At 42.3% G+C, this 14,738-nt stretch overlaps 1 protein-coding gene across 7 annotated transcripts in view; it reads right to left on the reverse strand.

Moving 5' to 3' along the window:
- Positions 1 to 14,738, reverse strand: part of TRIO (trio Rho guanine nucleotide exchange factor) — a 355,982-nt gene that overhangs the window by 207,498 nt on the left and 133,746 nt on the right. For all 7 annotated transcript variants that reach the window (XR_012021603.1, XM_072807309.1, XM_072807307.1 and 4 more), the window contains exons 3-6: positions 14,199 to 14,313; positions 8,042 to 8,234; positions 4,917 to 5,429; positions 3,297 to 3,419 (exon numbers count right to left, since the gene is read on the reverse strand). Coding sequence is in view for 6 of the 7 variants with exons in the window: in XM_072807309.1 (XP_072663410.1) it covers positions 3,297 to 3,419; positions 4,917 to 5,429; positions 8,042 to 8,234; positions 14,199 to 14,313 (944 nt within the window). In the remaining variant the exon portion in view is untranslated. The remainder of the gene's footprint in view (positions 1 to 3,296; positions 3,420 to 4,916; positions 5,430 to 8,041; positions 8,235 to 14,198; positions 14,314 to 14,738) is intronic.

Raw genomic sequence — 14,738 nt, forward strand, 5'->3', positions numbered from 1 at the left:
AACACTGCAGGTTTTAATTAGAGCCCAGGAACCACATGCTACCCACTGAGCGACCACAGGCTGCTCTCTGTAGAAACAAGCTCTCTTGTCTACACAATGAGCCCGAGTTGTCTGTGTGGGGCCAACAGAGAATCTTCTATAAACCGACCCACTTTCGCTACGGAAGGGGAATTGAGGCACAAAAGGAAGGAACAACACTATATGCAAACTTTTGATCAAGTGTTCTACTCTGTGGAAATGCCCATCTTTGAGCCTACCAGTCTACTGCAAAAATAATGGCATGAGGCTGAAAAACAGGACAACTTTGTCCCCCAAACCCATTCTCACTCTGCTATGCTCCTTTCCACCTTCAGTTGCCTTTGAGGTTCCTAGTCCAGCAGAGGCAGTGGTAGGAAACACACACCTTCAACAAACACTAGGTGGTTGTTCTTCATTGCAACAGCATTCCTCTTGATGGGTCCCCCAACATCATAGACACCTTGTCAGCCTCTCCCAGTTTTGCCACTAAACCTAATTACCCAACCTGTCCAAATCTCTATTTTTCCTGCTTCCTCCCCACTTTGGCTGTGGTCCCTAGGGCCCCTCTCACAGGGACACACACCCCACACAGCCTACTCGTGGTCACCTCGTCTGCAGCCCACCCAGGAAGCCCCATGAAGAATGTGCTTATCCATCCATTCTTTGTACCATCCTCTCTACTCATTCTTTCCCTCCATTATGACCCAAATCTAAACGAGGTGGAGTCACTCCAGGATTAGAGTCACAGCCTCTGAGTTCCTCTTCTGGGTGCATCTGCAGCCTGGAGTCAGCTAGTAGATGTCCGGTGTCTAAAGCAGCAGGAAGAGAGGGCATGTGTGAAGTTGTGATAGGCAATCAAGGCCACAGTCAGTGGGAAACAGACCTCATTGGCTCTTGTGGCAATAATGCTCTAACTAGTAGCCTTTAGTCAAAAATAATCCCTCCCCTGCCCAGATGTGTTCTCTCCCTCTAGTTGTAGGTGCCTAGAATACTAATTTTTATAATGTTTGTATCATTAAAGAAGAAAACCAACTCCAAGGGTCTTCTGGGAAGAGCATAAGCAGATGCCCTCTGTTAGAATCCAGAGCAGAGCCCTGCATTCAAGAAGGCTCCACCATGGGAACCACTGAGGCAGTCACTCCCACTGAAGTTGTTACGGTGTCCTGCATCACTTTCAGATCCTCAAACAGATTCCACTATGCGTAGAGGGTCTGTGGATTAGATCTTTCCCATCACTTCATCACTGCCTACACAGATAAAGGAACGTGGTGGCATGCAACCCAACAAACCACCTGTACACCAATATGGCAATATAGGATTCCTTTTGTTAAAGTACCTACCTCTAGTTTTTATTGTTACAGCTTTTAAAAGTATCTGTGACAATGAGCAGAATTGTTGGCATCCCTTAACATGCTTTAGAGACTGTCAACTTTTCATAGTGATGTTTAGCATTTTCATTTTGCCAAAAAAGTTGAAAACACTGTAGGAAGCACAGGAAAGGGCTGAAGGTTAATAGGCCCTTGCTCTGCATAAAGCAATGTCCTAGATAGACACCTAGCTCTCATGGACGTTCAGCAGACTAGGGGTGGAAGCTCTTCTAGCAGCTGCCACCCACCATGGCATAGGGTTACCCCACTCTTTGGTTACCCCACTCTTTCATTCAAACTTCTAACTTAAAAAAATAATAGAAGTTTATTGCAAAGAATCAGAAAACAGACTTAAACCTTAAAAAAGGGGGAGACATCACCCATATTTTTAAGAATTTTAACAATGTTTTTAGTTGGTGATATCATGACTGCTAATACATTACCAAGCCTATGTGTTCAGCATTATCTTAGTGCTTTACATGTGCAGGGGAAAGACAATTATGGAATTCTATGGGAGACAGATATAACCCTCACTTTACAGATTAGGAAACTGAGGCTGGCAGAGACTGAACGGACTACGGACTGCCCAAAGTCACATGGAAACTGGAAGGCTCAGATTAGAAACCTCTGCATTCCTAACCCATTTTCTGAATCTACTAATAATGCTGGGGCAGGGAAGGTATTTTCTGTTCTAGATTTTCTAAAATGTATTTTAGTGTTTCCTGTTTCTATAGTATGTGATATAATGCACTGAACATCTTCCACCACTAGCTGCAGTTTCAGAGTAGCTTGATAAACTGAAAACATTTCTCAGGAAAAAATTCTAAGAAGATTCCTCCAAAGGTAACATTTTGGCTCTTCTCATCTATGCCCAGGTTTGAACATTTAAACCAGAAATTCCCTTACCTCAAATTCCAGAGTAGATTACCAAACTTTTTTGATGGAGTCTATTACAAAAAATTTATTGTTAAATGTTACCTTTAAACTACCTAAACTGGAGCACTTAGTTGGCCAAACTTTATGAAATGACATCTTATTGAATTAATTTAAACAAAGACCCTGTCTTCGTACTACTTTGATGCTCTGTAACAAATGTTATAAGGCCCAAGGGTGGTTAATTCTCATAAGACTAGCTTAAAGTCCAAACCAAAACTCCTTGTCCCCAAAAAGGATATTTCTAGAAGGTTAACTGTCTACAGAAATAACATGTGTCCTGTAGAACAACACAGAGTTTTATTTTAGTTATATTAACTCCAAAAATGTAACAAAAGTACTATTCAGAATTCATTTTTTTTTTTTTGGGGTCATTTTGTTTAGTAGTCCTAAAACAACCCACCATTGGTCACAACAGGTCGAGGGAGTCAACCTCTACTGGAGCCAGGGAATTCCAGGCATGGCCAATGTCCAGACCCTAATAATACTTCAGTTCAACCTGGAGGGAAATCTCATGTTTTAGGAGAATTGGAGTATGCCCTTGAGGCAGATAGCAGGCAGGCTGGCTTACTTCTTCCTCATGAAGGGCAGCCCAACAAACTGACAGCAGCCCTGCTCAGGTCACTCACCTGGCCACTGAGCAGTTTTTCTGGGGCCCTAACAGGCTCCTAAAAGGTACAGCACAGGACATGGCATCAAAATCATCCATGTTGAACTGGCCAAGTAATTGATTCAAGTTTCACTGGTGTGTTTGCTTGTTTTCACATTTTTGTTTGTGTAAAACTTAAAAGAAGCTGTAGATACTGCTACCAACCAAGAAGTGCACACACTTGGAGGTCAGCACCTACTACCACATCAGTAACTCTCCTGGCCCCGTGTGGCCTCCTGGCAGAGTGCTGGGACACCATCTGTGTAAATACCTCCCGTCTGCTGCAATACTCTCACATACAAGATACCTCTGTTCTGACAGTATCTTACCATACAGTTCATGGCAAAGTGATTGTGCTGTGTCTGGAGTTCCATTGCATGAGGATGGCTGGTCCCAATTTCAGTGTAGCTGTTCAGAAACAGGCCCTTGTTATGTGTGATCCAGTCAAACATCTACCAGAATGAAAAAAAGACAACCTGAAATCACTCCAGAAAAAGAAATGACAGGCACAGAAGCAGGGCCAAACCAATCAAGGGCATGGTCCTTGCTCTGACAGCCTCTCGGAAGATTCTTGAATTTTAAGTAAGCAGTTCTGAACTTGCATGACCTCCAAGAAAATCTTATCTAATGTGTCCCTTCGACTGATCAGGAATTAGGAAGCAGACAGGCAAAGAGAGGTATTCAAATCCCCCAGGCTAATTAAAACTAACCTTTTGACTCTCAACCCAGCCTCCCTGCTCTACTAAACTGCCTAATGGCCACACTGCTCTTTAACAAGAGGCCTGTTAGGTGAGATGAGGGACGTACAAATATCTGGATGGGTTCTGTTATGCTCACAATGGCTGAGGGTAAGTCCAATGACTATAAGATCATACATGCTTTTTTGCATGTGCAAACAGTATTTTAAAACTGTGTAAATGCAAACAATAAAATTTACTATCAAAAAATAGAAAGGACTGAGGAAAAAAATTTTAACAATGATATATCCTTCTCAAGGTTCAATACAGATGCTACCCAGAAAAAGAGGTCAATTATGTTGCTCATAAAGAAAACGTTTAAGCAAAAAGAAATAACTATCATTATTAGGACTGGTATCATGACTTGAACCATTATTCCAGAGATAGTCACCTGTTTTTTGAGTAATTGAAAGGAAGATTTTCCCAGTGTCTTTGATAAGGCACTTCTTTAAACGTAAGTACACTGACAGGTCAAAAGCTTGCCAAACAACAGTAGGGACTATCACTGTTTGAAACGTCCTTTTGTATCAAAGATTTGTGGTGTAGTTTTTTTTACTTTAGAGAATATTCTCCTGTCGGTGACAAGAATTCAATGAGCTCAAATTAAGAGTGATTAATTCACCCATGTTCATGGCTTGCAACACAGTCCTATAAATAAATGTCCTGTTCCCACCCTGCTAAGATAGTTAGCTGGAAACACAAGCATCCACTTGGACCAGCTCTTCTGTATGAAGCATGAGACCATCAGTAATCACTGCCCATATTTCCCAGAAACTATTCTTTGTAACACCTTATTCATCTTTTATTTTAAAAATATGGTCAATAATGATCTGAATGCTGTTCTGTCACTGGCTTTATAGGAATGGAGCAGCTAGGAGCAAAACACACACATACATAACGACTGCTTTTGATCCTATAATTCCATAAAACTTTCACTCTTTTAACTCAAGATATCCTCATCTCTCTTATCGGCATTCTAAACCAAACTGTCAGTAACCAATAACTGAAAGTTCCCCAAATGGCATTGGCTTGCACCCAGAGAAACTGGAAGGCAGATTTAGAGCAGATCTCTGGAGGGAACCAACGAGAGGGCATGGCTGGCTCTTCCTCGATCCTTCCTCCTGACCAAAGCTGGCCCCCCGGCTGCTGGGACCCAACGGTCCAGGGAGCCTTCTGTGTCTCATTTCAGCTCCCCTCTCCCTGCTCCTTTACCTTTTCAGCGTCCTGTTCAAACAGCCTTAGCTGAAAGCACTGGTCCAGCTTCAGTTTTCGTACATGCCACATCTGATGCAGATGCTGCCGTGTTGAGTGCAGCCTGTCCAACATGGCGGACACCTTGGGTAGGAGGCTCTGCAGGTCCGCATTGCCTGACCCAGAGTTCTTTTTGGGAAAGCTGTCACTGCTCTGAATCCTCTGGAGCAGCTTCTGTCCCTCTAAATCTAAGTCTTCTATAGGGGCCTTAATCACCTTCTTCTTTAGCTGGGAATGTTCCTCAATCATATTCCGAGCCCCCTCTAAATCCTGAGGCAATTCTTTCTTGGCTAGGATGTCCTGAAGTTCCTCCAGCCGAGAGAGCATGTGGGTTGCATTGCTAATGTAGTCTTCAAAAGCAACTCTGATTTCAATCCATTCTTCATGGTTGTATTCCAAGCAGCCATCAAACTCGGGAGTTAGCTGAGAAGGATCAACTACTTTGGTAAGGCCTTCTAAAGAGACCATATTTGTCTTAAGGGGGAAAAAAAATCATGTATGAGAAGATGAACCAATTTTCTGTGGTCTTATCATAATGCAATTTACAATACTTACTTACAGATTTTCAAACGTAAAGCAAGTACTCTCTATAGAAAACATGCCTTGTTCTGGCCCCAAAAAACAAATGTCGATGAAAGAAACATTACCAGTAATCGGTGAAAGAGAAGACCATTAGAGCAAAACGTTAGTTAGAATACCTAAAATTATAGGACATTGTATCTCATGAGAGCTAAAGAAATGAGATTTCTTTCCAAGAATGTGGAAACTAACCTGCTCTCTTAGGCACATTAGCTGGGAAATGTCTTAAATTGCAATACAGAGCAGCTGACTTAGAAATTTTACTTTCACCAATGTATTCTTTCTCGTCCGCACCACTCTAGCATCTCACAACAGAAAACCCTATGGAAGCCTCCTACTCTCTACAATCAATCCAATATCTTGTCTTACTCATGGGTTTCCAAAACCCTATGAAGTACCACCTCCCTCTAAGGACATGTGTTTGTAAGCTGTTTATTAAGTGATAAACACTTAGTAAGAACAATCAGAACACAAATCAGAACACTTAATAGGAACGATCAGAACACTCTCACGGCTCATCTTGTCCTACCCTACACCTCCACCTCCCCTCAAGTTGATGATAGGTTATGAACAACTTTTTAAAACTTTCTAAAATATACAAAAATTAGCCAGAAAGGGAGGCAGAAGCTTTTGTTATAAAGCTAAAGACAGAGGGTATGTTTCATGCATTGCAATCATCTGCCACAATTCTGAGCAGTACAAGTGTTATACATTTCAGTTTGCACTACATTCCAACCTACCAGTTACGGAGTTTTAGTCCTTTATAATCTAAGCAAAAAATCTCAAACCTCACCCTAACTGTACCATGTGTTACAGGGTTACAATCCATACTGGTGCCTCAAGGAAAACACAGGGGGTGGGAGAGGGGTAATTAAATGCAAAGATGAAGTTAAAGGAAAAAGATTTATAGCCTAAGGACCAAAATATAAACAGAGAAAGGCTGGTATAGCCCCACCTCTGTCACCTCCAGCCTTAGAGTAACCTAGAATTGCATCACTCCACGCTGGCTGGCATGAGAACCTACGAAAAGCAACAAAGCTAGAAACAGAGGCTGTTCCTAGTCCTTGCATTTCTATTTGCAAGGTCGCTGTAGGTTCATTCCTACTCCATCTGTCCAAACTTTTAATAACCTCCATGGAACTAATCATTTCACAGAGAGAGGCTGGTGACAATGTAGAGACAGAAAGTTCAATAGAAAAAGCTGGTAAATTTAAAGGCCCAGAGGGAGGGATCAAAATTAGACTAGCAAAACCTTATGTGCATTGTATTACATAAACCACTTATTTCTGCTAAAAACATGTATAATTAAAAGCAACACACTTTAAATTCTCCATCAAAAAAAATAGTAAGACCCCCCCACCCAAAAAAAAAAAATAGTAAGACCCAATAAATTACCCTCCAAACTCACTGCTTAGCTGTGACTTACTGATTTCATCTTTTACCTAAATCTCTTGAACACAGTTTCAAATTCAAATTAAAACGAAATTCAGATTTCAGATTGAAAATCAGTACCATGGAAAGAGATTTTAAAATATAAGTAAACAGACATGTAAAAACACTCTGAAATATAAACATGGAACATAAAACTTAAGAATTAAATATTGTGTGATGTGCTTATTACAACTGGTCTTGTTCCCCTCAACACACGTGAATCCACTCCCTGAATCCTACTGTGTACGCAAACTTGCTAGAAGCAGCACAATTTATTCAACCAAAACTTAGGAGATCTTTTTAGAGAACACTCTATTCCAGAACATGGCATGAATCAGGTTTCAAGCTGGCCAGAATACTTTCTTCCCATCATCATCTCATTATACTAACTGTATCAAAACCTGGCGAGAGCCTTGGTAGCTGAAGGAAGGTGACACTGGAAAAGGAAGTAAGTGAGGAGGTTGAGGCTGGTTTCATACAATGTCTGAGAAACAGCGACGTTACATGCTGCAGAACCCAGAACTCTATAGTTTTTAAAGGAGTATCTCCTTTTTCATAAACGAGATAACTGATGCACAAATACACAATAGATCATTCTCTCCATTACCAAGAACAAGGTGAAAATGTAGTTTCTTCCAGACACGTAAAGTTGGGTATCTCTCCCTAACTTTCCCTTATTTCCAAGGCTGAGGCAATGATAATAAATCTGAAGCCACATCAAGCCATCTGAGGGAACCTCCTTCTGTGGTACACATGTGCCTTACACCTCAGCAGCCCACCCTACAAAACCAAGAGATCTGAAACCTAAATCGCTCTGGGGTGAAATAATCCAGGAGGAAAATATAATCAAAGAACCTAGTTTTGTTATGAATTAGCTACTGCATAACTAATTTTACTTGCCATAGGTATATAAGATGTACAGTTCCCATTTAATATGTGATTTTAAAAATCTATTATCTAAAATGAGGAGGAAAAAAATAAAAAAAAATAAAATAAAATAAAATGAGGAGGAAAAAGTCAACTTTTAATAAACCACACCTATTGGTTTAACTGGTCTAGCTACACATGGAAGTTACCTCAAATTCAAACTTAGAACTGCCAAAATTAGTCCTCTGTTTCTGCCAAAAGTTGTCTGGCTTGATTATCAGTGCAACATGAATGCAGCAGGGAAAGGACTCTTGCAATATCTTCAGCAGAGGCTTAATGGAGTCCCACTTGGACCCACGCATGTCCACGATCACCGTGAATCCTCGCTTGCAGACCTCTTCACTAGAGAAAAAGAAAAAAAAACAAAAAACAAAACAGGTTTAAACCTTGCAACTCTTTCTCTGGCCAGAGTCCCACTAGGTGAGACTGACTACGTCCCTCACTCTGATGCCTTGGAGGGGCAGGGGGTTTTCTCGTCTTCTGTGTATGAAATGATCACACACATTGTCTAGTAACTATTACAGTGAAGGTCCTTGGTGAGGACTGACAGGGACAGATTCCTCACCATGTGCGCAGAGCCCAGGTGGAGAGGGTCACAGACCAAGGAACAGCAGTCACAGGAGCCTCCTGGATCACAGGCGCTGTAACTACCTGCACCAGTGCCCTGGTGATGGCGGGAGCTTTTTGATGTTCCATTTTGTCCCCTTTTACAGGTTGAGGCCCCTGAGCTACCTCAGAGGTTCTGCAAGTGTGGTCCACTGATCCCTGGGGTCCTTGGCGCCCTTCTGGCAGGCTCTTTGGGGTAAAGAGATTTTCACAGTAATACTGAGACTTATTTGCCTTTTCAGCCTGGTTGCACTGGTTGATGCAAAGACCATGTGGAAGATGAGGCTAGCCCTCAGCACTGGCCAAGGCAGTACTAGAGCCTCTGTGTTCTCCCCCTCCATGTCCCGACAAATTTAAACAAACAAAAAAAAGCCAGTTTCTCTTAACAATGACCCTGATAAAGCAATAAAAATTATTAGTTTTATTAAATCTCAACCCCTGAGTACATAGGAAATATATGTAATGCACTTCTGCAATAAAGAAAGTCAAGAGTCAAGGTGTCCCTAAGCATAGTTTTAAGTTCAGTGTTCACATGGAAGCTCTGAGGAAGGCTTTGCACAACCTTACACTTAGGAACCAACCATGATCCTTTTTGTGCTGGACTCACAGTGCATGCAGGCTGCTGATTCCAGTGCCAGACATGAGCCAGGTCACAACTGTGTGCGAGATACATGGAAACACACCTAAGACCCCAAGTGCATAACGACAAGTTCAGATTTTCACCCCAGGTGAATGTGCTGCGCCTAGAGGAAAAACACTGAATATTTTTCTGCCCCAAGGAATCACTTGGGAAACTAAAAAGTATTTATAGTTATAAATTCAGAGTTATAGTTTATAAATTAAAAACTCCGAAAATTAATTATCATTAGTAATGTTAAAAAGCCAAAATAAATTAAGTCCAAATTAAAACCAATTTCATGCTCTCTTGCATAAGCTCACTCCTTCACCCTTCCCTCCCCATCCCCACGTGAACGCCATTCTCTTCCTCAATGCATACCGTCACAGTAACAGTCGCTCCAACTTTCACACATGTAAAGTTCCTATCACAGCTACATCCATGTAAGAGGCAGGTCACCAAAAAATTACAAAAAAAGGTCTGTAGGGATAGAACCTGAGTACTTGACAGCACAGGTGCTAGGAACATGGTGTGGAAAGCCACCAAGAGAACACAGACTGGTCAGCAGCCTAGCTTCTCACTCAAAGGCAGAAACTGCTAGGAATGGTTTGATGAACTTCTCTCTGGAACCCTTGTATGAATATGAACTTCAGATGGGTGAACACTTGGCTCACACATCCTTTGGGATATCACTTTTCTCTGTCTCCAGCAGGTCCTGGGCCATGAACAGCACAGCACAGACCTCCTTCACACGTCCTAGAAACAAACAAAGCTTTCAGAAAGGTCTCCTAAGATCTCCCAAGTCACTGAAATGAAGGATTCCGGGTCTCTTCAGGCTCTGATTGGGTTTCCAATCTGGCAAGACCAGCCACAGCAAAGGGAGCCTGCCCCAGCCGAGACATTCTACTCCGGATGCTCTACCTGGGGCCACACACACCCAAAGGCAGGAGACCGTACACTGCCGCGAGGCCCAACTGCCTTAGTGGGTGCTGTCTGCTGGACTGCATGTCAGACATCAGCCTTCACCAGATCAGGGTAAATTGTCAGGCAGCCTGTGTCTCTCCTCGCAAAGCCCTACACAGCCCCTCCACCTGAAAGGAGCTAAAATGAATCCTGAATAACTCCAGGCTCGACAATAGGAACAAGTTACATAATGCCACAACCAGAAGGTGCCTGAGCTTGCCAGTTTACAGCAGGCCTCACTATCCACCCTCCTCCACAATTGAACCCACCACCCAGTGACTTCTAGTTAAGGAAAGTCACAAGTGAACTGGGCTGGGAGTGCATATCCTTTCAATCAGTCTTTACCCAGTTAAAAGCCAGTCCTTGTTAAGAAAGCAGTGACTTGCAAAGATTCCCAAACTCAGTTCCATTCATGAGCAGCCAATGATCGTGGACAGCTCTCTGCAGAAGGGATCCATGTCACTCCTCTACCTGAAAGATACTGCTCACTGGAACAAGGGATTATCAAGCAGGTATTTCAGCAATTTTACCTAAAAATCTCATTTTATCTGTGAGGTAAAAAAAAATTTTAGGGGTGCCTGGATGGCTCGGTTGGTTAAGCATCTGCCTTCAGCTCAGGACATGACCTCAGAGTCCTAAGATAGAGCCACACATCAGACTCCATGCTCAATGGAGTCTTGCTTCTCCCTTTCCCTCTGTGATCTAAGCCCTCATTCTCAAATAAATAAATAAACAGAATCTTTAAAAAAAAAAAAAAAAAAGAACCAATCAATTGCATGCCTCACATTATTTCACTAGTGACAAAAGAGAATTGAGGAGGTCTATCCACGTAGCTACTATAAATCATTCTAAAGAAAGCAAAATGCTCTAAAACATAATTAGTTTAAGTGTAATTCAAACACTAAGAGCGGGCAGCCCCAGTGGCGCAGCGGTTTAGCGCCGCCTGCAGCCCAGGGCGTGATCCTGGAGACCCTGGATCGAGTCCCACGTCAGGCTCTCTATATGATGCCTGCTTTTTCCTCTGCCTGTGTCTCTGCCTCTCCCTCTCTCTGTCTCTATGAATAAATAAATAAAATCTTAAAAAAAAAAAAAAAAAAGAAACAGTAAGAGCAATAAACACCTAGAGATGTACCAAGACTGATGTTATTTTCATCACTGTGTGGGAATCCCAACTATAGCAGCAAGTTCTACAATCACTTGCTTCTCCTACACATAGTTAATGGAAAGTTTCCTTGCAAATTAATTCTATGAACATCCTTCTATTACTCCAAATGCTTTTTAATTTTTTTTTAAGGAGGGAGGAAGGGAAGGGAAGGTGACCCAAGTAATAATACTCAAACTACTCACCACTGCTCAGATCACACTTATGCTTACCTCTGAGGGCCACATTTTAAGAGGCAGACTAGAGGCCATGCAAAAGAAAAACCAGATAACCGGCTTCTCGAGCATATGTCAAAAGGAAAAGTAAAAGAAGGAAAGCAGAAGAGCAAATAGGAAAGATGGAAATTACCATACTTAGAGAAAGCTACTATATGCATCAGGCACCACTAGGCACGTACATAAGAAATGATCCCAACAAGTACACATTACTATCATATTTCGTAGATCAGAAAACTGATAAAAACAGCTAAGTAACTGGTGGCAGGTCACAGCCAGTTTGATTCTGCTGCCTGTGCTTTCTGGATGGGGTGCTTCTCCACATCTGGGAATGCGGGAACTGCAACTGTACAGCTGAGGGGCGGCAAAAGGCTACCTTCGCATCACAGATATTGTCAGGAGTAATGGACAGGAAAAGAAATCTCTCGACCCCCAGGATGATCTTTACCACAGCAATAAAACGTCAGACTTAAATGCAAGCAAACCCACAAGTCAAAAAAAAAAAAAAAATTTACACACCATTAATTTGCTAACGATTTTCTTGACCATACTGTTCAGCTGTAACAAAACAATGTTCCTGCCACAAGCACACAGTGGGGCAGAGCAGCTCCTGTGTGGTCAGGGCAGACCCAGGAATTCTGTTGCCACTTCTCTCCATTCAGACCACTGTGAAATTTCCCCATTATCACTTGAGAAACATATCATTTACACACTAAATGATTAAGAAATCTCATTTCTCTTATCGTTAACCCAGGACAAGCAAAGTGACATCTCTTCTCACTTGGAATTATAAATACAAAAGCAAATCTAGGAGATGAAATGAAGCAGCTGTGGGGGGGTCACCAGCACAACAGCAGGGGGGGGGTCACCCCACACGCCTAAGTATTAATAAATGATAGGAGGCTTGAGATTTTTTTTTTTTTTTTATGGGGGAAAATTCAGAGAAAAACAAGACTGGCAAAATCTGGTCATCACTAAAGCTGGATGACAGGTATGTGGATGTTTGCTACACTAGTCTCACTACTTTTGTGGATGCCCATCATAACGAAGTTTTGTGAGTTTAAGTGGGTCATCCAGATGATCCAAAATATACCTGCGTCAATTTCTTTTTACCATATCAACGAAACAAAAGAAATTTTTAACAGTTACAATCAACACAATTTTTTTTTTTTTTTTTTTTTTTTTTTTATGATAGTCACACAGAGAGAGAGAGGCAGAGACACAGGCAGAGGGAGAAGCAGGCTCCATGCACCGGGAGCCCGACGTGGGATTCGATCCCGGGTCTCCAGGATCGCGCCCTGGGCCAAAGGCAGGCGCCAAACCGCTGCGCCACCCAGGGATCCCCAACACAAATTTTTAAACCAGAAAGCCAGTCGCCAAAATCATAGAGAATCATTCCATTATTCCACTACACAACACATATCACTTTGATTGGCAGATTTATTTTTTTACATTGTCCTCTGTATTTCTGTTTCTTCTTCCATCATTAGTACAGTACCTAATACACAGTAAGAACTCCATAAGTGGTTATTTATAAATATGCTATTATTTATAAATGATAGAGTAATCTAGAATTTCTAAAGCCCTTTCTAATTCTACAATTTCAACAGTTCAACAGCCCAAAAAATACCTAAGTAAGAGGAAAGAGTAAACTTTTCCATACATGTATGTAAGACTCTAGTGCTCTGTCACTGATGATGCAAAGTGATGGTTTTCTCATAAAAGATGCCCAAACAGGAAAACCCACTAACTTGCTCAGCTTGTTAGGCAGTCAAAAGCCAGAGCTGACTCTCCTCAGTCACAGAAAGGATAGGTTACCAACGGGCACTGCTGTCTTCCCTGGTTGGTGCCAACTGAAGTAGGTCAGCAGTATCCCAACTCATGTGCTGTTGCAGACATTATCACATTAACCTCTGAGAAGCCATTACCACTGCTACTTGACCATCTTTTATTATTTTCTTGCATAACATGTTCATTAATGTTACTGTCTATACCAGCCTAGTATATAATGACCAGGTTTTCTTCTATACGTTCTAGTTTGAACAATGTGCTAGAGCAAGGATGTTGCTTGCGCTAGCACATCAATTATGCCTTTAGTACGTGCCTTTCCTTTTCACCACAGGAAAGCACCCCTCCAGCCCAAACGCATACAATTTCTTATCGCAGGCATGTTTAAGTCCTTGGATTATATCACAGCAGTACACTCTTTTCCAAAAAATAATCCAGAAAATAAAGCCTTGCCTATTCTTGGCGTTCTTCAGCATCCACACTAAAGATCCCACTATCACTAATGGGGTCTCAGACTGAATGGGCGTTCCCGAACTTAGCATCTTAGCTAATAATGATTTTTAACGTCTCACAAACTTCATGCCACAAATCAAGAGGATGCTTTTCAGAAACCGAAGATCAGCATGAAGACAGAATTGGCATTCCATTGGTGGTCTTGCAGGGCATGACATCTTGGTATCATTCACAAGGACAGTGCACCTGAGGTACCACATCCTGATCCCAGCCCCACCGTCACCACACAAAGCTCTTTAAGCAAGACTCGTACCTTCTCATCCCCACACCCAGAAGTGTTGTAAACATCATACATTAGAGCTAAGTACAGGGATTATGATTTTAGTTCTGCCCTGTTTGGTTTGCTTAGAATTCCAGCCACTTGCAGCTGCTTCTAGAGAGCACAGGGCCCATTTTTTGGAACAGTCAAAAGAGCGACAAACCACAAACCACACAAAACTCACCTAGGGATACAGGCTAGATAGGAAATGAGTCTCCTGAGGTCCTCCTGTCGTATTCTATCATGATTGCTGCGAGCAGGAAATGTTAAAATGGGACCTCCACGTTTATCTCTGCCACCTGAAAAACAAGCATTTGGAGCATACTTAGACACAAACAAGAGAGGACAGGACTCTGCATGCCACTGGAGGTCACCCAGCCACTCATGTGATGCTAAACCTCCACCAACTGCATGGCCAGGAAGGACCGTGCAAACAGCAAGGGTCCCTGTTTCAGGGGAGGTGCAGCTGGGCTACTTCATCCCCTCCCCAGGACTCTGAAGAACGAGTCTGAGTGGAAGCCATTGGAGAAGGCCTCGTCTTTTGAACCTCCTATGTGTTTCCTCCTACTTCAGTTTCAGGTTTGGAAAATGTTTCCATGTATATGGGCATCATTGCCCTTAAATCACAGCCTCCTCATGTCTCCCCAGGCCCTCTTGTACTCCTCCACACTGGCCCCTCCTTCCACCCCAGCATTCTAAACTCTCTCTTTGCTATCAACCAAAC

Source organism: Canis lupus, chromosome 31 (assembly GCF_048164855.1).
Source record: "Canis lupus baileyi chromosome 31, mCanLup2.hap1, whole genome shotgun sequence".
Taxonomy (NCBI): Eukaryota; Metazoa; Chordata; class Mammalia; order Carnivora; family Canidae; genus Canis; species Canis lupus.